This window comes from Rhineura floridana, chromosome 2 (assembly GCF_030035675.1).
Source record: "Rhineura floridana isolate rRhiFlo1 chromosome 2, rRhiFlo1.hap2, whole genome shotgun sequence".
In the NCBI taxonomy this organism is placed as follows: Eukaryota; Metazoa; Chordata; class Lepidosauria; order Squamata; family Rhineuridae; genus Rhineura; species Rhineura floridana.
The window spans coordinates 91,928,007-91,952,796 of NC_084481.1; the positions used below are offsets into that span (position 1 = coordinate 91,928,007).

The following is a 24,790-nucleotide window of genomic DNA, read 5'->3' on the forward strand; positions in this document are numbered from 1 at the left end:
GTGATGTTGTTGAATGGTCTCATCTGATACAGTACAGCAGCGACTATGTTCTTTATCTACAAAAGAGTCATAGACTGGTCTACTTTTGCTTTTAATACTCATGTTTTGCATCACATCACCACAAGTTCCACCTCACCACAGTCCTGGGAGGTAAGTCAATCTCACATCAATCCTTTCATGGGTGGAACTGCTCAAACTGGTGTATGGGCATGCATGTATGTGCTATGACAGAGACTGTGAAGCCTTAGAATGAGTTGTACACTGGTATCATCCTCTCTAGCAGAGAATAGAACAGCTTTCAAACAGTGTGGGTAAATACAGAAATACAGCTGCAAAGTTAAAAGAAAAAAAAATAAGGCAGTTGAGCATGATTCCTCCCACCCCAAAAAGAGCCAGAGTTAACTTGAACCAAAGATGACAGGATCCAAAACATCATAAACTGACAATCAAACCTTGGAAGGGATTGTAGGAAGCAGATCACTGCTGGATATCACAGTTGTGATAACGGGCAAAAAGAATAGCCTCAGTGCTATCTCTGCAGCTTCTAAGAGTCTGAGTGTGCTGGCACCTGGAGCTGAAAGGTTTGATGCTAAGTCTATCTGCAAATCCAGCTACTGGGTGACTAAGGAGTTGCTCTCCCTGGAAATTAAGGGCCATTTATAATGGATATGCTCAGTGTTCACAGTTCAAGGCCAACTGCTAGTGAATATTAACCCATTACAATGAGGCAGTGGCCGACGCACCACCTTGCAGTCTGACCACAGTTTATGGAGCTCAAAAGATTGTCTGTTGATATATAGTTGCCAAGCCAATACTGACTCAAGTCCACATTTTTTACAGATACAGTTGCCATCATCATGACACATCTAGCAATGGTGATGCTATTAATGGCAAGTCCTATCCATAACTGTGGCCAGTAAATAGGGAGACCTGTACTTGCTCGTGGTCCTTCTGTTATTTTTAGTAACTCATTTTAAAAACAGTGTTATTTAATAATTATTTTTCAAGCTTGCCGTTTAGTTAAGTGATTCAGCCTCACATGCCCCTCTGCAACCGTGATTTGCTGTAAGAGTCCACAATTTACCCATGGCCACTAGTGTTTAGTTACCATTTAGTAAATAACTGCAGAGAACAATACAGTCCCTAGGTAGTATTCTCATCTTCAAGGACAGTATACTCCTCTACTCTGCAAGACAAAAACCGCCCATGCTCAGTGCAAAATTTCAAGACAGCTCTGCTTTTCCTTAAGATCAAGGCCAATGGTTGACAGCACAACAAAACTGGCAGTGTTCTCCTCTAGAAAAAGGCCCCTCAAGCCTCAGCTCCTTCCTGCTAGGAACCACCCTCAGTCTCTTGGCCCTGCAGTTCTCTCCTTGAGTTCAATCTGGAGCGCCCTCGGCCTCTTGGCATTTTAGGATACGAACCACGTTCTCTGCCCTTGGTCTTTTCCCACTGTCTGTAATCTTGCATTCCACACCAATCCTGCCTCTTGGCTGGCCCCCTGAGCTCATTATGGCAAACCTCCAAGTTTACTTCCTTGCTGTCTTGAGCTTGACTTTTCTGTTCTGGTGTCCATTTCCTCACAACATTTTTCTCTTCTCTCAAATGTGTCCCCTCTTTGGTTGGTGAGATGCCCCTGCTGTGCAGCTCTTTTTTATCCATGCGTGAAGACACTTCATCTCTGCCGCAAGATTTTGGGAAGTCTTGATTGTACCTCCCACAGGTCCGCTGCCCTCTTTCCTTCCTCCAGTTAGGTCTTCTGCTGAAGGCTCTGGATTCTCCCTCAAGAGTCAGGAGACAGCAAGTTTCTGCTGGTGTCTCCAGTGACTTGTACTGCAATTGCCAGCCAGGGCCTTGTAAAGATGGCTTCTCCTCTCGAGTCCTCTCTCTCTTGCTATGGAGATGGAAAGGAACAGATGGCCTCTCTGGTTTTTCAGGCTCATTCCTCACTGGAACAACAACCTTTGCATTTTCTTGAGTATGTTCTGAGTCTGCTGAAGGCTGCAGTTCCTTCTCAGCACCCAGGACATTTTCCGAGATGGCTACATGTTCATGTTCAGTGGCATCTGGGGGCTAACAAGGAGAGGGGCCAAAATTAAGGGCAGGAAATGTATAAACCTGACAGCTATTCCCAACCTATGAGTGGAAAAGAACCCACAGGAATGAAGCTATTGGAGCCACCCAATCCATATTCCCCAGGCTTGGCTCCTACCTTAAACCCTTTCCCCCAGGAGCTTGCAAAATACTACCAGCAACAACAAGAGTCATCAGCACTTTAAAGGGACTGCCAGGATGCAAATATTAAAGCTCTCTCTTGTGCTACAAGACAGGGCATATCAGCAAGTAAAAACTGGCAGCTCCCCTACTTTGAAAATGCTACTTCCATTGTTTCTATTCTTTCCTTAGGACCACTCCTCTTGATACTACTGTTGCCTGCACTAACCTTTTGCAGGCTGATGAAGTAGCGATTTCTCTCTGCCTCAGGGTCAATGATGCCTCCTTTCTCCTGCTGCCTCTGGTAGATCAGGCGCAGTTGCTCTCTGTGCTGCAGTGTCTGTGTGTCAGGTTGGTACATCTCCTGAGCAGAAGAAAGGCATGTAATCAGGTGATTAGCTAGAACTGAGTCTTCTGGGCTAAGGAGCCTACCTAGGCTACAACCACTCACTTGCCCTGCCCTGCACTCTCCTTTAGTGATTTTGCCTAGCTGACATGTGTCCTTGAACTCCGATAATGCTTTTTGCCTGGAAGAAGGATAAAGAGGGTCATGCAAGTGTATGTATAAGGTAGCCTACTGTAAAAAGGTAAAATTCACATGTGTTGTACCACTCGTTTGTTGCCTCTGGCCTCACCTACCTCTGGCATGTGGCCCCTGAAAGGTTGCCTAGAAGGTAATACAGCTCCCAGGCTGAAAATTGTTTCCTATCTCTGATGCAGAGGTAAAAATCAACAAGTGTTTAGAACTCTCACCCATCCAACCAGCCATAATCTGCAGGAGCACATAACACCAGGTATGCAATGATTTGACAATAACACTTAACAAAGCTTAGTTAGAGCGATGTAGTTGCCCAACAGGTCCACTAAGTGAAAGAAATTACTGAAGTGGGAGGGAGCTTGCCTGGTGGACCTTTTAGAGGGAGGCAAGTCCATATGAAAGGTCTGTTCTGAAAGTTTCCTTACCATTGGCTGCTGTGGAGGGGGTGCTGCTTGCAGCGTTGCAAGGTCATAAACCAGGGGTTCCCGGCACACAGGGCACTGCACTTCAACTTCCTGTACAGAACGTAACAACAAAATCCTTAGGCCTTGGTTAGACCTAGATATTGAACATTCAGCTACTGTCTTCATACCCTGCCAATGTGCCTTGGAGGGCAGTATCTTCCTGATGAACTGCTCCTCTCCTTGCGGAGCTTTAGCATTCAAAAATGGAGTTATCAGCAGAACAGCACTATTGAGTTTTACTACAGGGATCCTGAGGCAGCCAGATTCTGAGCTCATCACCCAAGCCTCCTGACGTACAAAATAGGCATACAAATATAATAGACATTAAAAATCTGAAAACAGTGACAATAAAATCTAGCCCACCCCAAAAGCCTGCCTGAAGAGCCAGGTCTTCGCGGCCCGGCGGAAACTCATTATAGGGGGGGCATGGCGGAGATCATTTGGGAGGGAGTTCTACCATTAAAGCTTCCCCTTTTTAAGGTGCTATTGGGTCTTCCTAATTCAACAACTTGCATCAAAATTACAGAACCCCAATTGTTTAGCGACTGAAGCAAGGGAAGACGTGTCCACTATCTTCCATAGTTTTTAAGCTAGATTCCCACACTTTATCCACTGTTTACTTCTCTGTTCTCTGTAAACAAACTAATTTGCACATCAGAAAGCAGGCACAGCACTAGACAATGGGAAACCATTTCAACATCTAGTGTGGAAAATCTTGTCCACAGCTCACCACGCCATAACTAAGCAATAAAAATGAACTGGAAAGATTGATCCAGAGTCAGAAGCCATTTATGGGAAAGGGTGGGTGAAGTTCTAGAAGTGGTTATGATGCACATTCAAGGAACCATTACCTCTTTGGGCAGAAGTGTCAAAGGCTGCATTTCTTTTCTCTCTGCACGAATCTCTTCTTCCATATGTTCTGTATAACTGGCAAGGCAACGTGAGTGAAAGTAGTGGTAGCACGGTGTCTTAGTGAAAGCTTCATTCTCCTGCACAGTGGAAGGCACAGATTCCTATTAATATATGCACGCTACATGTCTAGGACTGTGGGTTTTCAACATACAATGTTTAGTGTGCTATTCCCACACATTTGCAATATATGTGGATACTGACTTGAATTCAAAGAATAACATTAACAGAGGCTTTTCTGTATCCCCTTCCCACTGCAGCACCTTGCTCCTCTCCCTGAAAAGCTGCTTCTGAGGCGGGGGGGGGAGAGGGGATGGTTCAGAACAGTATGTGATGCAGCACATGAGGGGCACTGCTGTGGGGTAGGAGGGAAAACAGCACACACATCTGTATATGAATAGAAGGCACAAGAGGCTTGGAACCAAGCCAATGATACTGGCCTACCTTCCAGGGCTGACACAAAAATTACTGTGATAAAATATGTGAAGTGTTTTGAACGCCTGAAAGTACTATAAAAATGCTCTTTTTAATATTATTGTTATTGGGACACAGAAGGTATTATCTTGAGAACTAAGGCAACATGGTTCTTGAACTCTTGCTTCTCAGCTGGGGAAAGAAGCTTAAAAGTGTTGAAATTAACTGCTTGATCTTTCACCTTTGGTAACAATGGCTTCTCAATTGTTTAGTTAAACTGCTACCCACAGGTACATGTTGGCAGGCTGGTAAATCTCTTGTGCTTATTTGCCACACAGCTCTGAAAATTCAGAAGCTCTGCATGACAGGCAAAGCTTTGGGATTAAGGAGGTGGTATGCACTTGTTCTTTTCTCACTGTTCTTTCCTGTGGCTATTATTTATTTGATTTCTTACTTCCCTTACCCTAAGGTCCCATGGCGGGTTACAACAATGTAAAATTAAATATTAAAACAGTTTAAAACAAATTACAATCACAGGAATATGGCGGGTCCTGAAAAAGGTGTCAAAGGTCAGGGCAAAGAGGGGCATCTTCAGCATACAATGGAAACTATGCAATGAAAGTTCCAGACACGCCTCTCTGGGGAGGCTATTCCACAACCTAGGAGGTGTCACAGAGAATGCCCTCTGCTATGGTACCCTACCCCCAAACTCCTGAAGACAGTGAGACTACAGAGGACCCCCTCTGCTGATCTTAAATCCTGAGAGGATCTGTAGGGAAGGAGGCAGTATTTCAGATATTTGGGACCTAATTTGTTTAGCCGGTGTAGCATAGTGGTTAGAGTGTTGGACTATGACCTGGGAGACCAGGGTTCGAATCCCCACATAGCCATGAAGCTCACTGGGTGACCTTGGGCCAGTCACTGCCTCTCAGCCTCAGAGGAAGGCAATGGTAAACCACCTCTGAATACCACTTACCATGAAAAACCTATTCATAGAGTCATCATAGAATTGACTTGAGGCAGTTCATTTCATTTTCAATTTGTTTAGAGCTTTAAACATTAATGTGACAACTCTGAACTTGGCCTGGAAATGAACTGGCAACCAAATGCAGCTAGTTTAAAACAGGGATTGTATGAATTCCAAATGAAACCCCAGCCAGCAATCTGGCTGCTACATTTTAGAATTCAAAAAAGGGGTCAAAGACCAAGATGCTGGAAAATAGGAACTTTTTAATTTTTGATAAAACCCAACGCGTTTCAGCCTGTTATCTACAGGCCTTCATCAGGGGCTATGGTAAACCAAACAAAAAGGACAAGTTAACTCTACACACATATAAAATCATACACATAACTCTTTTCTCAATAGAATGTCTTCATTCTCTCCGTACACTTTCTCCAAAACCCAAAATCTTAGATCGGCTGTGGAATGTGGGCAGTTATCTTGGATATTAACTTTAAAAACAATGATGACCCCTAGTGGTTTAAATGAAGACATTGAGCTTCTTCCCCTACTGTAAATTTTGAAAATTTCCCTTAGTCCCTCATTTGTTCTTCGCATCCAGGTGTCAGTTGTTCCTCATGCAAAAGGGAACATTATTGCATTCACCTGTACTTCGTTTCGGACTGCTTGTGTATATATACAGACAATCCATTGTATTACTCATTGAGACATTTGATATTGGCACAGTACAGAAAGCGATTTGCTTGTCTTATAATCTTATAAGTGATTATGTGAGTATTAGACTGTTCAAAAGACTTATATGTATTATGTATATGTGTATGATTTTATATGTGTGTAGAGTTAACTTGTCCTTTTTGTTTGGTTTACCATAGCCCCTGATGAAGGCCTGTAGATAACAGGCTGAAACGCGTTGGGTTTTCTCAAAAATTAAAAAGTTCCTATTTTCCAGCATCTTGGTCTTTGACCCCTTTTTTGAATTCTCTTTTGGATGCTAGCCACCCTCTGCTTATGCTGCATTTTAGACCAGTTGAAGTTTCCAAGTAATATTCAAAGACAGCTTTGCACACAGTACACTGAAAAAGTTTAATCTGGAAGTTATGAGAGCAAAGAGTACTATGGCCAAGTCATCTCTGTCCAAAAGGGGCCATAGCTGGCAAACCAGCTGGTGCTGGAAATAGGCACTGACCCTGCCTAAACCTGAACTGATAATGTTGGGTCCAAGAGTACCCCCCAAGCTACAAACCTGATTCTTCCATGGAAGTGCAACATTATCCAGAACAGGCCATCTTCCCACCTCCTGGATTTGAGAACTTGGAACACATAACACTTCTCCCGTTTCAGGAATCAGTTTCAATTTGCTCGCCCACATCCAGCTATCACTGCCCCCAAGCACTGGTCTAGCACTCTTGGACCCAACATTGTCAGTTCAGGTTCAGGCAGGCTCAGTGCCTACTTCCAGCACCAGCTGGTTTGCCAGCTATGGCCCCTTTTGGACAGAGATGACTTGGCCATAGTACTCTTTGCTCTCATAACTTCCAGATTAAACTTTTTCAGTGTACTGTGTGCAAAGCTGTCTTTGAAGATTACTTGGAAACTTCAACTGGTCTAAAATGCAGCATAAGCAGAGGGTGGCTAGCATCCAAAAGAGAATTCAAAAAAGGGGTCAAAGACATTGAACTTTCCCCCCTACTGTAAATTTATCCCAATGCAGATGGAACAGAGAAAGGGAGCTGGATGTCATCCGCATATTGGTGACACTTCACATCTCCTGATGACAGCTCCCAGTAGCATCAGACAGATGTTAAATAGCATGGGGGACAAGATGGAACTCTGCAAGATACCACAGGAAAGCTCCTATGGCATCAAACAGTGCCCTGGAGATAGGAGCAGAACTACTGAAATACAGTGTCCACAATCCCCACCTCCTTGAGCTGCTCCAGAAGCAAACAATGGTCAATGGTATTGAAAGCTGCTAAGAGATCGAGGAGAATGGGCAGGTTCACACTCCCCCCCATCTCTCTCCCAACAAATATTATCAACCAGGGTGACCAAGGTAGTTTCAGTACTGTGACCAGGCCTGAAGCCAGACTGAAATGGATTCAGATACTCAGTCTCCTCCAAGCATGTCTGAAGCTGGACCACCACCAAGAGATGTTGGGCAAGATTATTTGCCACTGGACGATAGTTGTTTTAAGACTTCTGGATCCAGTGAGATCCACTTAAGATCTTACACACCACTGCCTTCTTCAAAGCAGATGGTACCTTCCCCTTCTCCATTAATCACTCCCTGGACCTGCCCAATCAATCCCCTATAGCTAGCTCTAAGAAGCCAAGATGGGCAGAGACTAAGGGGGCAAGTGGTTGCCTGGACTTCTTCTAGTAGTTTGAATTGTTAGCCACCATCTCCTTGACTATCTTGTTAATTGTTCACAAGTTTCAAAGTAAACAACATCAGATGTTTTCCAATTAGAAAAAAATCCAAGGCAAGTAACATTTAAACTACAGTTTCTAATGTATTCAAGAAGTAGGTACCCTAAAAAATTAAGATATTCCTGGTGAGATGAACAGTAACATTGAAAAGATCTGTTGGTCAGTGGCAATATAAAGGATGTAAAACAAAATTACTTTTTTAATTTAGCTGGAAATACATTCCTTATCTCACTAATGTGCAGAAGTTATTATACTGCTGCACCTGGTTTTCTTGTGCCTCCAGCTATAAAATCCAACATGATACCCTCTCTTACAGAAGGTTGATCTCTACAGACATCCCAACAAGTTCCTATCCTGACTTTCTTCCCTTCCAAGTAAGCCCCACCATCATCTCAGCCTTTCACCTCCTTACATTAGTGCTTTTAATTCCTCCAATTCCCAAAATATGACAAGATGCCAGTCCAGCATCCCCTTACCTGAAAGCCATACAAGCAAATCACACACTGCCCATGAGGGATATTGTTGTCTGTAAGAATTTCCTTTCCCTTCTGCAAACAGAGGGAGAACCAGGTTGTCAATTCATACATAAAAGCCACAATAGCCCAAGCCAAAACCTCCCCTTTCCCTTCTCACAATAGACTTGGACAGCCTCTCTCCCCTTTCTGTTCTGTTACCTCTATTAGCTCATATAGCATAGCTGTACCCAGCCGGGCCTCAGTAATACACTGTAGTGTCTGGGAAATCCTAAAATGGAAGCAAAGAAAAGGAATGTCAAGAGAAGGACTAGGATAGATATCTAAGGAAGTGTGAAGGCAACACTTGAGTGGCTAAATCAACCAACTGCAATAACCAGCTGAAATCTGACAGAAGTACAAGATTAGTCCAATGGGCCACAGTCTCTAGCCCAGTATCTCATCTTCCACAGTAGTTACTTCTGCACAAATTAAAGGAAAGTGCTACCAGACAGGAATGGGAACTGAAATGATTACATTCCTACTTATCTGCCACTATGGAACAAACAGTGTCAGGCTGCTGTTGTCATGGAGTGAGTGAGTGACCTTGTGGTGGTGGCCTAATAGTGCAAGGCTTCCCTCAACTTATGTAGAGAGGGTGGTGCAATATCACAAACATACACCGATTTGGTCAATTGCAAAAGTAGCCTGAAGCCCTTCTTGGGGAAGGGAAAGCAAAGAGCGAGGTGCTTCCAGGTTCTAGCAAGTCATGTGTGAAGCGCTGTGGAGACTGGGACCTTGTATTGGATGAAGGCACCACATTTCTGTATGCTTGGTGTACCAAGATGCATTACCTCTCTTGTCTCTTGGTTTGTCCAGCTACTAATAACTTCTTCTGGAAAGATCTAATTTAACTTATATCCTCATGACCCTGATTTTACACACAAACACCATAATTACCTCCTATGTACCCACGTTGTATATATGAGTACAACTTCCAGTTTTGCTTGTAACCTCATTTCCCTCACTTCCAATGTCAGTAATATAGCAACAGCCTAACCCCCTTCTCCAAGCTCAGCTTTAAATTAAGAGAAGAATTGTGTATTACACATTCCATGTGATACCACAGGATGGGTGGGTGACTGAAATATCAAGAACCACCCTTCTAATAAAAAAGTACAACGGACAAACAAAAATTACCTTACTTCTTGCACTAAATTGCAACTGCAAGCTTATCAGCACACACTTACTTCTGGATTTGTTCATCTGACAGCCCTCGAGGATTCCGGATGGCTATCTTTGGCACTTCATTCGGATACTAGTAAGAAACAAAGCCAAATCTAAATGAATAGTACAGTCATGCGCCATAGCAAAATGGGCACACAGAGCATACAAGGCTTTACCTGAAGGGGCACAGACAGCATAAGGGTGAAGCAGACATACTGAGAGTCCTGGTCCTCTGCAGTTGCTGGATGTAGGGTGATGAAGATTTCCCAGGGCACAGACCTAGGGTTGGAGAAAGGCGTAAGTGAGGGTCAGTTATCAGATAAGTAAAGAGCACAAATGAAAGGAAGATGGAGCAGAAAGTAGGACGCTGGAGGCTTGGTATTCCTTCCTCTTTCATGGTGAAAGGAGACAGAAGCATGCATACAGCAGATCTTCCACTCTTACTTCCCCTGTACTCTTACAAAGATAAAAATTTCAGAACAACAATATTTACAACCAGAAGAAAAGAAGAGAAGTGACTAAGACTTTGGGTAAATACCAAACGTTAATCAGGGGCTGCAAGTCATTCTGAGTTTGTGCAGGACACTGTAGTCCAATCTAAAAACAGGGTACCATAGAAAAAAAGCAGGAAATCATTTACAGCTGGCATGGAAAACATATGGCCCTCCAGATGTTCTTGAACTACAACTCCCATCATCCCTGACCACTGGGATCTGATAGGAGTTGGAATCCAACAACATCTAGAGGGCCACAGATAAAACCCCATTCCTGTTTTACAGTCTCCTACACTAGGAATCCAGCTGCAGGATTACACATGCAAGATTTCAGGAGTGATCAGTACTTTAAAACTAAGAACCAGCAAAGCATCTGACAATGTTGTAAATACCTGCCATTTCCTTTAGACACATGTAGTTCGTCCAAATAGATGGATTCCAAGACTTCCACCTCTGAAAGCAGAGCCCTGTCAAGATATAAATGATATTATGCCAATTTCCTCATGTCTGGACAACACAAGATACTCTAAGGGCAGGGATGGGGAACCTCTAGCCTGTGGGCCCCCACACCTGATGTCATGCGTGATGTCAGGTGCGGGGCAGGTAGAGACATGGCTGCAGAAACCAAGATCGAACTCCCCACACATGAGCTGATGCACAGGGAGTTCAACCCTGCTTGGTTTGGGTGCATCAGCCCATTCTCACTGGGAATGGTCTAGTACACCCAAACCTACAAAAAGCAGGATTGATGCAGCACTGGGCTCCTTCGGTGGGATATAAATTTAATTTTTTTTTTTTTAAAAAACACACATGTTAGCTGATGTGTGAGGAGTTCAATCTCCCCTCTGTCAACTTTGACAGGTGGCTGGAATATCCCACCTGCCAATCACCTGACATCAATATGACAATAGGTGATCAACAAGGGGTGGTCCCACCCACTGGTCAAAGTTGGTCTGCTGGAGTGGAAGAGAGAAAGATTTGGCCCAGCAGACCAAAAATGCATCCCCCTCACAGTTTTAGGGCATCATTTTGGCAGGCAAATTAGAATGCAAAATAGTCTTAAAGGAAAACAAAGAACCTGCACATCACATTAGAGAACTGCACAAACTTTAGGTGTCTGGGGTTATGTAACCCATTCCAAAATGCTGACTTGTTGTTACAATCCAACATAATTATGGAACAGCTTACCGGAGGAAATACGCCTGGCGCCTACGGTTCTTTCTTTTAGGCGCCAGGTTAAGACCTGGCTATACTCCCAGGCATTTTAATGTTTAATGCTTTATGTTTAATGTTTTTAGTTTAATGTGTTCCTTTGTTACTGATTTTACTCTATATTGTATTTTAATCTCGTTTTGTACACCGCCCAGAGAGCTATTAGCTATGGGCGGTCTAGAAATGAAAATAAATAAATAAATAATAACCACAGTTTAAAAATACCACTAAATGAGAGGACCAGAACAACACTTGTGGAGGGGCAAGAATTCTGGAATCTAAACTGGCACAATATATGGAATTTTGCTCTAGCAAATAATATTAAACTATTTATAGATAATAAAAACTACACACACATTTCTCTCTAGCCACTTCCCAGAATAGGCCTCATATTAAATTCCCACATCACTGGTTAGTTTACTATGCTTGAGAAAGCCTGTCATATCTTGGTTTTGATTCTGTGGCTGAAGAACCACAGCTCCATCTAACTCTCTACTGTATGGGCAGAAATAGAGTAGTAACAGAGTAGTAATACTCTAAAATAAAGTAATACTCTAAAAGTAAAACAGAGTAGAAATAGAGAAGTAATAATAATGGATAGTAATACTAATAGAGTAGTAATACTAACCCCCCTCTAGGATGCACTCCTTAACGTGGTGAAGGGGTTTGAGAGTGTTGAAAAAGCTGAGAGCAATGTCGTCAGGAGTCTAGACCAAGAGGCTAGACTCCTAGCAGGGACACCCAAGGAGGAATGGTCAAAGCTGAGATACCAGACTAAGATGCATCCAAACTCAGAGGAAGGCAATGGTAAACCACCTCTGAATATCTTTTACCAAGAAAAACCCTATGAACAGAGTATCCAAAATACAACACAAGATAGTGCTGGAAGATGAGACCCCCAGGTCAGAAGGCACTCACTGAGCTACTGGGGAAGAATAAAGGACAAGTACGAGTAGCTCTGTGACTAATGATGCAGTTGGGTCAAAACTGAAACGAAGCCCAGAGGCTGATGCGCACAGATGCGAAAGGAGAGTCTGGAGTTATACGACACACACAATAGGAACATGGAATGTGAGAAGCATGAACCAGGGAAAGTTAGAAATTGTCAAGCAACAAATGGAACATATCAACATTACAATACTTGGCATGAGTGAATTAAAATGGACGGGAATGGGACATTTTCAATCAGGCAACTACAAAATATTTTATGCAGGAAATGAGAAATTAAGAAGAAATGGGGTTGCTTTAGTGAGAACTGATGAAGCAAAAGCAATTAGGAGCTACAATGCAAGGTCTGAGCGAGTGATATCAATGAGATTAAATGGGAAACCTATTAACATAACCATCATCCAAGTCTATGCTCCAACAGCAAACAGAGAAGAAGAGGAATAGGAGAGATTTTACGCAGAAGTACAGGAAAAAATTGATCACACACCAAAACAAGATGTGCTGATAATCATGGGGGACTGGAATGCAAAAGTAGGGAACAGAGGAACTAGGAATTGTGGGGAAATGGGGCTTAGGGAGACAGAAATGAAGCAGAAGAAAGACTTACTGAATTCTGTGAAGCCAATAATCTGTTTCTTGCAAACGCATTTTTCGAGCAACCGAAAAGATGACTGTACACGTGGACATTACCAAATCCACAATATAGGAATCAAATTGATTATATAATTGGAAACAGAAGATGGAGAAGTTCCATACTTTGTGCGAAAACAAGACCAGGACCAGACTGCAGTACAGATCATGAACTGGTCGTATGGAAAATCAGAGTAAAGCTAGGGAAGAACAACAAAGCAATCATAGTGCCAAAATACAATTTAAATAACATCCCAGAAGAATATAAAGATCAAATAAGGAACAGGTTTGAGGCTTTAAACTGAGTTGACAGAGAACCAGAAGAACTATGGAGTGAAATCAGAGACATTATCAGGGAAGAATGCAGAAAGACAATACCTCTAGTTAAAAAGAGAGAGAGACCTCAATGGATGATTGAAGAAACTCTTAAAATGGTTAAAGAGAGAAGGAAAGCAAAAGCAATAGAAACATGGTTAAAACCCTAAATGCAACAATACAGCGACTAGTACGTAGGGACAAAGAGAACTATTATAATAGTTATTGTATAGAAATAGAAGAGGACAACAAAAAGGGAAGAACAAGAGCCCTATTCCAAAAGATTAATTTCTCTAGGGAAATGTAAACCAAGAGTAGGGATGTTGAATAATCAACAGGGGAACACAGTGACTGACCAAGATGAAATAAAAGGAACATGGAAACAATACACTGAAGAACTCTATAAAAGAGATGCAAGGAGGACCAGAAATTTTAGAATGTGAGGTGGAAATTGCTCTTAAAATACTTGGAAGAAACAAATCACCAGGAACAGATGGCATACCAATAGAGTTGCTACGAGCTACTGAGACTGAATCAGTCCAGATTTTGAGAAAAATCTGTCAAGAAATATGGAACTAAAAAATGGCCCACAGACTGGAAGTGTTCAGATATACATCCCAATTCCAAAGAAAGCGGATCCCAGGGAATGCAGTAATTATCGAACTATTGCCTTAATATCTCATGCAAGTAAAGTAATGCTCAAAATTCTACAACAAAGGCTCTTGCCACACATGGAGAGAGATATGCCAGACATCCAAGCTGGATTTAGAAAGGGAAGAGGCACCAGAGATCATATCACAAACATACCTCGGATAATGGAACAGACCAAGGAATTTCAGAAAATCACCCTGTGCTTTATAGATTACAGCAAAGCCTTTGACTGTGTAGGTCATGAAAACTATGGAATGTCTTAAAAGAATTGGGGTAGTCATTGGTGGAGGGCACTCTCTTTCTATGCCAATTCCCTACCTCAGAAATAGTCAAAATATTGCGTCAGCTGGCTTCTCCCTGCTTTGTCGCGACAAACACTGGAGACACTGGAAACTACGTTGCACATTACGAACATTACATAATAACAACAACAATAACCTTCAAATAAGCCCTCGTGAAGAGGTCACCCGGGCAAAAGAACATAGAAAAAGAAAGGCGGCGGAAGAGAGAAAGAGAAGAAATAAGCCAGTCACTTGCTGATCTGTTTTCCGCTGAGAAAAGGGAAAATACAAAGGCCGAATCGCTGTCTTACCAATCCACCATGGGCTCCTGCTGTTCCTCCCCACCGGCCGCCGCCATCTTGAGTGCCCAGAAACGGAACCACTCAGCGTTCGGCCTAGCCTTCTTCCGGTGCCGGAAAGTTGCTAGGCGACGGCCGAGAGACGCCGTTGTCTGGAGCCTGCGCCAATAACTGAGTCACCACCAACTGCCGCGCGTTCCTTTCCCCCCCCCTTTTTCCTCCGCCCATCCTACATCAGAGCGCCTCGCTCGGTTGCACCCTTTCGCGAAGTGAGCCGGGGGTGGAGAGTGAGTTAGCCGGGGATCGGGGATGGGGGCGGGGGCGTCTCTCTCTCTCTCTCTCTCTCTCTCTCTCTCTCTGTGTGTGTGTGTGTGTGCTTGTGCTCCTCCATTGGACTGATTTGGAGAAAGTGGAGGTGAATGAGCTGATGGTGGTCTGCATCTTGCAGCCCGAACCTGTGCATGTTTACGTGGAAATACGTCCCTTTGAACTTCCTGGCCCTTAATCCTAAATAAATGCTCATAGGCTTAGGATACAAATGAGCTTGACAAATAAGCGGCTGAATAGACACGCTTCTTTACCCTGGCCTTTGACATATGAGATGTGGGTTTCTGAGGACCCTCCCTATTTCTGTAACTGTAATTTGTTTTAATTGTTTTTAATACTGAATTTTAAGTTGTTGTAACCTACCCTGGGACCTGTTAGGGAAGGTCAAGTAATAAATGTATTACTAAGAACAACTACAACAACAGGATTCTTTGATGAAGAGCAGTTAAGAAATATTTGAATAACGAATACTTTGTTTAATAAATAATGGTATGAATTAATGCTAACAACAGAATGCCACCAAAGGATGGCAGCAGCTTAACTCTGTCTCTGCCTTTTCAGGCTACATACCCCCCCCCCATTCCCACTATGGAGAGATATCATGTGTTGGAGATGATTGGAGAAGGCTCTTTTGGAAGGGTATACAAGGGGCGTCGCAAATACAGCGCACAGGTAAGAGCATGATGTGAATATTTGAGACTGGCAAAGATTGCCAACTGCTCACCTCAGTACACCTGGGTTAGAAGTGCGAGCTGAGGAATCCCAATAAGTGTTTTGGTATGCTCCCAGATATCAAGTAAAGACACAAACCACTTCTTGATCAAAAAGGGCTTTCAGACTCACACGGGCACAACAGCCTGGCAAGAATGAGAGCGCCCGTTTATTTTCTAGCATTGGAATATATAGTTTTCCTCTACACCAAACAGCAATAAACAATAGTACAATAAAACAGAAGAATAACAATCTTTACAGTACATATCAAAAGTCAGGATGTTCTCTTTTAAAACACAAACCCTTTAGATAGGGGCATCCTTGAGATAAGGAATGGAATGTATGGAAAAGTAACACTTTTGGGGTCATAAACAAAGACCTACATACATAAGGTGTTTGGGTGAGACATTTGAGGGTCATCTTCATTGATTAACAATGTCCTTTAAATGATAGTGTGAAAAACCAGCTACAGAGGTTTCTTTTAAGTCATATGAAATAAACCATACACAAGGAATAAGTCTTTTATTGAAAGGGGAGGAAGAGATATAAGAGAGAGGGGGGAAGCAGAAAGAGTGTAAAACATTCAAGGATAGTTGACTGATTAGCATTCTTTAACCGAACAGCAGACTCAGTGGCACCAAGTCGTTTGGCTTCCTGAGAAACGAAACCTAAAGTCGGTCCCAAGAATGCAAGTTCCAAGATCATTTGCAACTTTGGTTCACCAGTGTTACCCATAAGCCTGAGTGGTGTATCTAGGCAGTGAGGGATCCAAAAAATACTCAACAAGCAAAAGGGGAGAAGGGGGTGGACCTTAACAACAGGCAGGAGAGTTTATTTGGGGAGAGCTGTTTCCAAAGAGACCTACGTAAGAAGTGTGTTCTTCAGCCTGCAGTGGTTATTGTTTCACATTGAATCTTTCAGGGGCTGTTAGGAGGGGAAGTAGTGTATGGCATGTTTCCAGCTTTTTTTTATTTCAACTTTGGCAGGTGGTGGCCTTGAAGTTTATCCCCAAAGTAGGTCGGTTGCAAAAAGAGCTGAAGAATTTACAGCGAGAGATTGAGATCATGCGGGGACTTCATCATCCCAACATTGTCCAGATGCTTGACAGTTTTGAGACTGATAAAGAGGTGAGGAGCTTGCTGGGAGTCAGTTTTAAGTATGTGTGTGGGAGGGGAGGGTTCACTGCTGGTCATGTGGAAAGTCCCTGAGGAGGTGCAAAACCCTGAACAACTGCTGCATATTGCACAGCTAACTTTAAGCTGTATGGTGTTCTCAGGATGTTCCTGCAAGTACCTAGAAGGAGTGACGTAGGAGTCGGCCATTTTGGTGACATCTATCTAAATTACATACCCTGTCTGGGGAAACCTGGATTGCCATGTCAAGCCTATTGGTTAATGAGGCTGCATCAGGCAGTTAATCTGCTGAAACCTATCAGCAGAATGGCATTCTCCAAGGAATGTCCCAACACACCCACCTCTCAGTCTGGAGCTATCCATAGGGACCTTCATCAGTCAAATTGTCAAAGTGTGGTCATAACTGTTGCACACTCTTCTCTGATGGAGGCTTTCTGCTTACCTCGAACAGTGCAGATACTTTAGATATAGCAGGGGTGAGGAACGTCAGACCTGGGGGCTAAATGTCACCCTCCAGGCTTCTGTGTTTAGCCCTCAGAACTCTTCCCAGGCCGCACTCACTCTCCCCAGGCGACACATCTCACTGGCCCTGCTTTGCACCTCAAGTGTTTTTGCCTGGCTGCAATATGTCCTTGAACTTTGATAATACCTGTTGTCTAGATGGAGGATAGATAGGGGTGTGCGAGTGTGTGTAGAAACAAGCCAAAGGTAAAAATTTACATTGTTGCTCCACCCTTTTTGCCTCTGACCGCACCCACCACTGGCATGTGGCCCTCAGAAGGTTGTCCAGAAGGGTTTGCGGCCATCAGATTGAAAAAGGTTCCCCACCCCTGAGTTATATTGTCATTCTCTTTTCCCCATCCCTACCTTTGAAAATGTTTTCATTCTCCTTCTGGTCTCATTCATTTCCTTCAGGTTGTGGTAGTGACAGATTATGCTGAAGGGGAGCTTTTTCAGATCCTCGAGGATGATGGGAACTTGCCTGAGGAGCAGGTAACTGTGATCAGAAGAGTGAGAGAGGGGATTTGGTACTCACACAAGCATAAGAATGGCTACAGGAGGGGGAGAGTAATAAGGTGGTCACTCCCTTTAGGCCACAAACCCTCCACTTGTGTACTTATCATGAGTCTGTTGCATCTCCTGTAACAGTGACTGAGATGCCACAAGATGGGCAAATGTCCCAATCTTAAAACAGAGGATCTGAGAAATGACAGACCCATAACTCTGACTTTGATATCAGAAATGATACCAACACATATTGAAACATATTGAGGGATTGGGTATGTCTGTTTGTTTATTACATTTCTTTAACAGATTTATGTACCATTTAACATGGAATATCGAAGTGGTGTTTGGTATAATATAAAAGCACAATGTACCATAAAGCAATACAAACTCAATATAAAAGTTACTATACTATCATCAGTAATAAATATAAATGGTTGGAATCTCATTTCAGAGAATGCCTGAATAAACAGAAATGTCTTGAACCAGCAGTTAACTTTGAGAAGTTCAGGGGGTGGTCATTATAACTGTCTTCATATACCTAAAGGGCTGTTAGATAGAAGAGGGCAAATGCTTGTTCACTGCTGTCCTAGAAGATAGGGCTAGATGTAATGGACTTAAGTTATAGGAAGATAGATTTTGGATAATACAGTTCTGTGTGTTTGTGTCTCTTGAGGGAGGGCCTGTGATCCACAATTGAGAGGTATCAGCCAAGATAATATCAAGAGTAGAAGTTTTATGCAAGAGATGAGGAGCATCTCTGAAGCACTAAATGGGCTTTGCTAAGTGTCACAGTTGCTGTTTTCTCTCAGGTACAGGATATTGCCTCTCAGTTGGTCTCTGCACTCTATTACCTGCACTCCCACCGGATTTTGCACCGTGACATGAAACCTCAGAACATCCTACTGGGGAAAGGGGGAGTGATCAAGCTCTGTGACTTTGGGTAGGTGGCTTAAGAATTCCTCTTCCCTACCAATCCCTGGTTGTAGTACTGAAAGATCTCAGTTGTGTTCTTTGTTTTCTGGGAAGGTTTGCCCGTGCAATGAGTATTCACACCATGGTGCTGACATCTATAAAAGGCACTCCATTGTATATGTCCCCTGAGCTTGTGGAAGAGAAACCCTATGACCACACAGCTGACCTCTGGTCAGTGGGATGCATTCTGTATGAGCTGTATGTGGGCACACCACCGTTTTACACCAACAGCATCTTCCAGTTGGTCAGCCTGATCATCAAGGACCCTATCAAGTGGCCAAAAAACATGAGCCCCAACTTCAAGGTAACTATATTTAAACATCTTCCCCATTCCATCACATGAACTCAGGACATTGCTCTGTGTGATAGGTTGTCTTGCTCAGGGCCATCCAAGTATCCAAGGGGCTTACAATTTTGTGTCTCCCAAGTCTCAGACCCAGCAATTTACTGCATTATACTGTGTGTGTTTGTGCTTTGAACTTATTCTGTCCTTGGAAACTTGACCTTAGACAGATTTTATTCACACGTGCCACTTAATGCGGTTTTGAGCCTCTCTCCCACTGTTGGTGTGCATGTGTGAAAGGCGGAAATGCAATTTTAGTACACTCTCTAGTCCTTATCCTGGCCCACTTCTTGTGAGAATTTTATTGGGCACAGAGTGTACTTGCTAAGGCAGGTGTGCCCTCCAGATGTTTCGAACTACACCAGCCACTGCCAACATGGCCAGTGGTTAAGGATGATGGGAAATATTATCCATAACATCTGAAGGACACCATGTTGGCTTAGAGATGTGCTTAAATCTAAAAACATTTTCTGTTAGTATCATTGGGGCCACTGAATTGCTATCTTAAGGCACAATATACAGTCATAGTTTCAAGATTTTCTTAAGCAATTTTGAGATCGAGAAATTTAAAAATGAAATGAAAGATTACATTCAGGACAATTAGCTTTATGTACAGCTGGATTAAAGATGCTGAGAGCCAGTGTGGCATAGTGGATAGAGTGTTGGACTACGACCTGGGAGACCAGGGTTCAAATCCCCACACAGCCACGAAGCTCACTGGGTGACCTTGGGCCAGTCACTGCCTCTCAGCCTTAAAGGGAGGCAATGGTAAACCACCTCTGAATACCACTTACCATGAAAACCCCATTCATAGGGTAGCCATAAGTCAGGATCGACTTGAGGACAGTCCATTTCCATTTTTCCAGGAGTGACCAAGGAATTGCATTGGCTATGAGGCTCTTTTGGTAAAATTAGCAGTTAGGACTGTAGAAAGACTGCAAGTAGTGTGAGGACATGCAAGATATCATCTCTCATCACTGTGCAGAGCTTCTTGCAAGGCCTGTTGATGAAAGACCCTCGACAGCGCCTGTCCTGGCCAGAGCTTCTCTATCACCCCTTCATTGCAGGGAAGGTCACTGGTGAGTACTGGCTGCCATACTTCCTTACCATTTCCCCTCAATCTGGCTTTTGGATCTGCCTTTCCTTGCAGAGCCCAATCAAAGCAAGCCCAGCCACTGAACTGGACCCTCTCTTGCAGTGATCAGTGACACAGCCGATCAGGGCGTTGCCAACCCTTTCACCAGCAAACTGCCTCCTGAACTGCAGGCCTTGAAAGAACAGCAGACACACTCTCTGGCTCCTCACAGTGGTCAGTCAAAGATCCTGAGGAAGGCACGGCAGAAGATGGCCCAGGAGGCTCAGAGAAAGGTGAGGGGCAGGTAGTGCCTTCCCTGGCAAGGCCCCTTATGGGATGGTGGGATTCTGTCCATTAGAACCTTATCTGATCACATGCTGCTTGGTTTCTTGCAGGAGACTGGGAAATCCAAGGCTCCACTTAAGGAAGAAAGCACCAAAGGGGGCCAGAGCCACACACGCAAAACACACCTTGTTCAGACAGATCCCAGAGAAGGGAATCGGGCAGCTCCTAGCACAAGCTCTGGAAAACAAAGGCATCCTAGCCTTGGAGGAAAGGGAACAGAGTGGGAGCAAAAAGAACAATCCCCCACACCTCGGTGAGGAGAAGGAGCTGGAATGCGCTTGTTTATTTAACCAACTACATTTCTGTATTGCCCAACAGACAAAGCTTTCTGAGCACTTCACAAAATAAAGATTAAAAACCATAAGAATATAATGATAAATCATAATGTAAAATCTAAAACAAATTAAAACCAGAAGTTGAGGGTGAGGTCAGCTTATTGCTGAGTAGCCTTCCTTCAGCCTCTCATTCCTCTTCTTCACGGACAGAGAGAATCAGATCACACAGGATTATGAGCGGGAGTTCCTGAAGGTGAGGCCAGACGGTGGCAGAGCAGAAGCAAGAGGCAGACACAGCATTGGCACTGTGGATCTGGAGGCTGAGGTAAGCGCATGACCAGATACCACAATCTTTTGCATAGTGGCAAAGAAGTACCTTCCCGGCCTCCTGATCACCGTGGCCCCCACTGTCTCACTCTTGATCCTTAGGAGGTGGATAGCGATGAGGAGTGGCAGCACCTGATAGATGCCACAGATCCTGCACACGTGCAGCTGAGTGCTCCACTCAGTCTTCTGGGAGACCTTGCTTTTGTGCAGCGCATCCATGCCCGACTGAAGGATTCTGGTCAGCAGGTGAGTTGTAGGGAAGGGCTGAGTACACACACGTGCACACACACACGCACACACTGTATGTTTGCTGTAGGCTAGTCCTTCAGAAGCTGAGTAAGATGTCCTATAGAGTGAAGAAGGCAGAAACTGGTGGAAACACCGTTGCAGCTGTCAGGCTCCTTTTGTCGTTTTGGTCATTAAGGTAGTATGTGTAGGAATAATGTGAGCCACATACATAGGCTGGGGGACAGGGTGGAAAGATGAAAGAACTGACAAGGTGTAGAGCAGAGGTGGGGAGACTCTGGCCTGCTGGCCAAATTTGGCCCGGCACAGGTTCCCAGTGGTGGCTGGTGGCTCCATATCAACGAGGCAGTGGAATTTACTCCGGGTGTTAAACTGTCCAAAGTGCTGAACCCTATTGCCAAAACAGGTTTGGCTTGTTGGACAACTCCTTGAAAGTTCGGACTAAAACCCAGAGTGGATTCCACTGTCTCACTGATATGAAGCAACTAGCCACCACACCAGGTTCCAGTTTGTCCTGCAAGGCGATTTTCCCCAAACCACGCCTACCTGCCCCACACTTGTCGTCATTTGTGATGTCAGGTGAGAGGCAGATAGAGATATGGTGGGATTTGTTGCACAGCTGTGTTCCCTACGGGGAAACCCCATTGCGTAGTTGATCCCTGCAGAAAGCAGCTTTTACAGCCCTGTGCTCAGCAGTGGCTTGGGACAGGTGGGGTGGAAGGGAGGGAGGCCAAATAGTAGGTGGAGCTGGAACCAATGATACCGGAGCGAACCAATTCTAGTTTTGTCCCCATCTCCTTTTCTGTTGAGTTCTACAAGAGCAACACCAAAAGTAAAAAGGAAGAAACTTGACAGGCAGTGCCACCACCTTAGACAGCTGTAAGTAAGAAGGTAGGTAGGTGAGGGATGGCTGCAGGCAGACTGAGGCTGGTGGCCCATTTGCCCTGATACACCAGTCTCCACTGCCTGTGCTTGGCGCTTTGCCAAACATATGGCTGGTAAAGCCCCTTGCACTGTGGTTCTCAAGCACCCAACAACCTATCAGGTGCTTGGGAAGTCCTGTGAAAGGGTTTTTAGAAAACCAAACAAAGTTTTTTGTACATTGCTTGGAGGGATCTCCTCTTTTCGCTTTTCACTTATGCAAGGAATTTGGACAGGTAGGTGGGACAGGTGGGTTGTCCTGCAGACCTGTCAAAGTTTGCCTGCAGGGCTGGGGCTAGAGAAGTCTGGTCCACTGGGCCAAAAAGTTCCCCACTCGTTGTGTAGAGAGGTATTGTAAAAGAGTGTGGAGCCTTGAAGGTAAGTTGGGGCATGCCATTGACTCTGCTTGGGGAAACAGTGTGCGGGAACAGCATCTAATGGATGAATTTTGAGAGAGCAAGGCCTTGCCAATATGCTGTTGAGGACAGAGTGACTGTGGAATTAGTGGGTTGGATGATGCTTCAAGTTGAGGTGGTGGCAGTGTGGGGAATATTGCTGCCTCTGGTATGGTTCTTGGTGTGTAGTGGCAAGAGTTGTATGTTTTATGTATGTGTACCCCTCCAGGTGCTGGAGGGAATGCTCGAGGGAGCTTCCCATCTTCGTCCTGCCCTCCACGTCATTAGCAACTTGCTGTGTACTCGCTGTGACTCGGAGCTGTTGTACACCTTCTGCAGTGACATAGGATTATCTCACTTCTTGGTGGAGCTAGTGGGGAGCATCCTGGAGAGCTTCAACATCAAGCAGGTGAGGCACTCTCTAAGACAGTGATAGCCAATGTGGTGCCCTCCATATGATGTAGACTACAATTCCCAGCCAGCATGGCCAGTGGTCGGAGATGATGGGAACTGTAGATCACAACATCTGGAGGGCACCATGTTGGATAGCTTGCATTTTGAAAAGTCAAAGCATCTAGGTCAGGGGTTCTTAACTTGTGGTTCCTGGACCCCTAGGAGTCCACGGATGGGCTTTCGGGGGTCCATGAACCTGGCGCAAAAAAAAAAAAATCAGTTTCCAATGCAATAACATTTTATTTATTTATTTATGGGGATCCATAGCTTTCATCAGATTCTCAAAGAGGTCTGTGACCCAAAAAAGGTTAAGAACTACTGATCTAGGTGGATAGCAAGCCGTTCTTTATATTTAGTTCTCTTTGTGGGACTATAATCCAAATTAGGCATATTTGGATTTTTTTTCAAAAGATGTTTGTTAAGTAAATATGCACAATATATGTAACTTGCACAATGTTGACTGCAGTATTGTGTTTTGCAAAATTTATGATATTTTGACAACAATCGTAAGAAGCTAGGAAGAGGAGGAGGCATGAGTGAAGGGCAGGGTTCAGGAACCAAGAGGTTGGATGAATAGCATTGCCACCTGGCTGCTTGAAACATCCAGGGTGCTGACTTTTCCATAGATACTGCCTAGATTTTTTAAAATTGATTTTTAAATAACAGTTACATTAAAAGGGGGGGGGAGAAAAATCCCTTGTGATCTCACATTAAGAGAATGTTTAAACATCCGTACATCCATTTAGTTTACACATATAGATCAATATATGCCATCCAAATGTCCAGATACGTATCCAGATGAAGTTGGTGTTTATAGAAGGTACGCTCAAATGCAGCAAGGGCTCTTTGGTCATCAAACTATTATGTAATAGTTGGCCGGTATTTGTCCTTCCAGGCTCAAAGTACGAGCCACGTTGGGACCATTAGGGCACATAAAGTCCATTCTTGATGTCCTACTGTTAATCCCCATATAAAAGGGATATAATTTAAAACTACATGGACGTCTGCAAAATTCAAGGATTTCACCAATACAAAGTTAATATGGACCACAACTTCAGAAAATATAATTGGATGTGTCCACATTGTATACCTCAATGAGGCATTTCTAACATTGCACCTCCAGCATCTATATGGATTAGACAATGTCTTCCTATAAAGATGTTGCGGAGTCCAGTATACCCAGAATGCCAATTTTTGCGATTCATTCTCAATTTAAAATCTGTAGAAACATTTCATATAGATTATAAAGCAATTTTTAATTATTTAGGTTGCATAGCATATTCTAACTCCCTGTTCCATTCTTATAGAAGAGGTTCTTGAACTTCCAGTTTATATGCTTCCATTAAATATTTAAAAAATACACTTTTGGGTTTGATTTTCTATAGAGATCCAATTATTCCTTCTAATAATTTAGGAATGCTTAGGCATTCAAAGCAGACAGGTCATAGATGGACTGCAACAGGTGTTGCAAACGTAAATATTGCCATTCAGCACACACTGGTAAATTGTATCTAAACTGCAATGTAGAAAACTTCAAAAATGTCTCTCTGTTCCTATCAGCTGATCTAGTGTGTAGATCATAGTCTACCCATTTCTTCCACAAAAAGGATTGTCCTTCTATCTTCAAATCTGAGTCAAATGCATTTAGCATGAGGACAGGAATACAACCGCTGAGCCAATATAAGCCATATCTCTCTAGCTGTTAAACTGAAGGCAGTACCTTTCTTTTTTTCATATCTAGACCCTAGCATTGCCCATCCAAAAAGAGGTACTAAATAAGCCTAGATATTTAAAATATATATGTGTAACTATGACAACTG

General features: G+C 43.6%; 2 protein-coding genes across 7 annotated transcripts in view; one reads left to right on the top strand and one right to left on the bottom strand.

The window, feature by feature from the left end:
* Nucleotides 1–75: 75 nt before the first annotated feature.
* On the bottom strand, nt 76–14,589 carry RNF25 (ring finger protein 25). Its single transcript, XM_061609328.1, is given in 11 exon segments — nt 76–1,378; nt 1,381–2,073; nt 2,444–2,578; nt 3,178–3,267; nt 4,068–4,205; nt 8,407–8,478; nt 8,605–8,674; nt 9,633–9,700; nt 9,786–9,888; nt 10,496–10,570; nt 14,452–14,589. Coding segments are annotated over 11 exon segments (1,524 nt in total). The 5' UTR covers nt 14,499–14,589; the 3' UTR covers nt 76–1,345.
* The window catches only part of STK36 (serine/threonine kinase 36), a 36,092-nt gene continuing 25,812 nt past the window's right edge, over nt 14,511–24,790 (top strand). For 4 of the 6 annotated variants that reach the window (XM_061609319.1, XM_061609316.1, XM_061609320.1 and 1 more), the window contains exons 1-12: nt 14,511–14,726; nt 15,328–15,438; nt 16,464–16,604; nt 17,526–17,603; nt 18,428–18,558; nt 18,645–18,894; nt 19,919–20,012; nt 20,132–20,301; nt 20,404–20,606; nt 20,839–20,953; nt 21,058–21,201; nt 22,747–22,926. In XM_061609319.1, coding sequence (XP_061465303.1) covers nt 15,355–15,438; nt 16,464–16,604; nt 17,526–17,603; nt 18,428–18,558; nt 18,645–18,894; nt 19,919–20,012; nt 20,132–20,301; nt 20,404–20,606; nt 20,839–20,953; nt 21,058–21,201; nt 22,747–22,926 — 1,590 coding nt within the window. In that variant the 5' untranslated portion in view covers nt 14,511–14,726; nt 15,328–15,354. Of the gene's footprint in view, nt 14,727–14,814; nt 14,855–15,327; nt 15,439–16,463; nt 16,605–17,525; nt 17,604–18,427; nt 18,559–18,644; nt 18,895–19,918; nt 20,013–20,131; nt 20,302–20,403; nt 20,607–20,838; nt 20,954–21,057; nt 21,202–22,746; nt 22,927–24,790 lie in introns of those variants that run through there. The other 2 variants (XM_061609321.1, XM_061609317.1) reach the window with 2 other exon arrangements.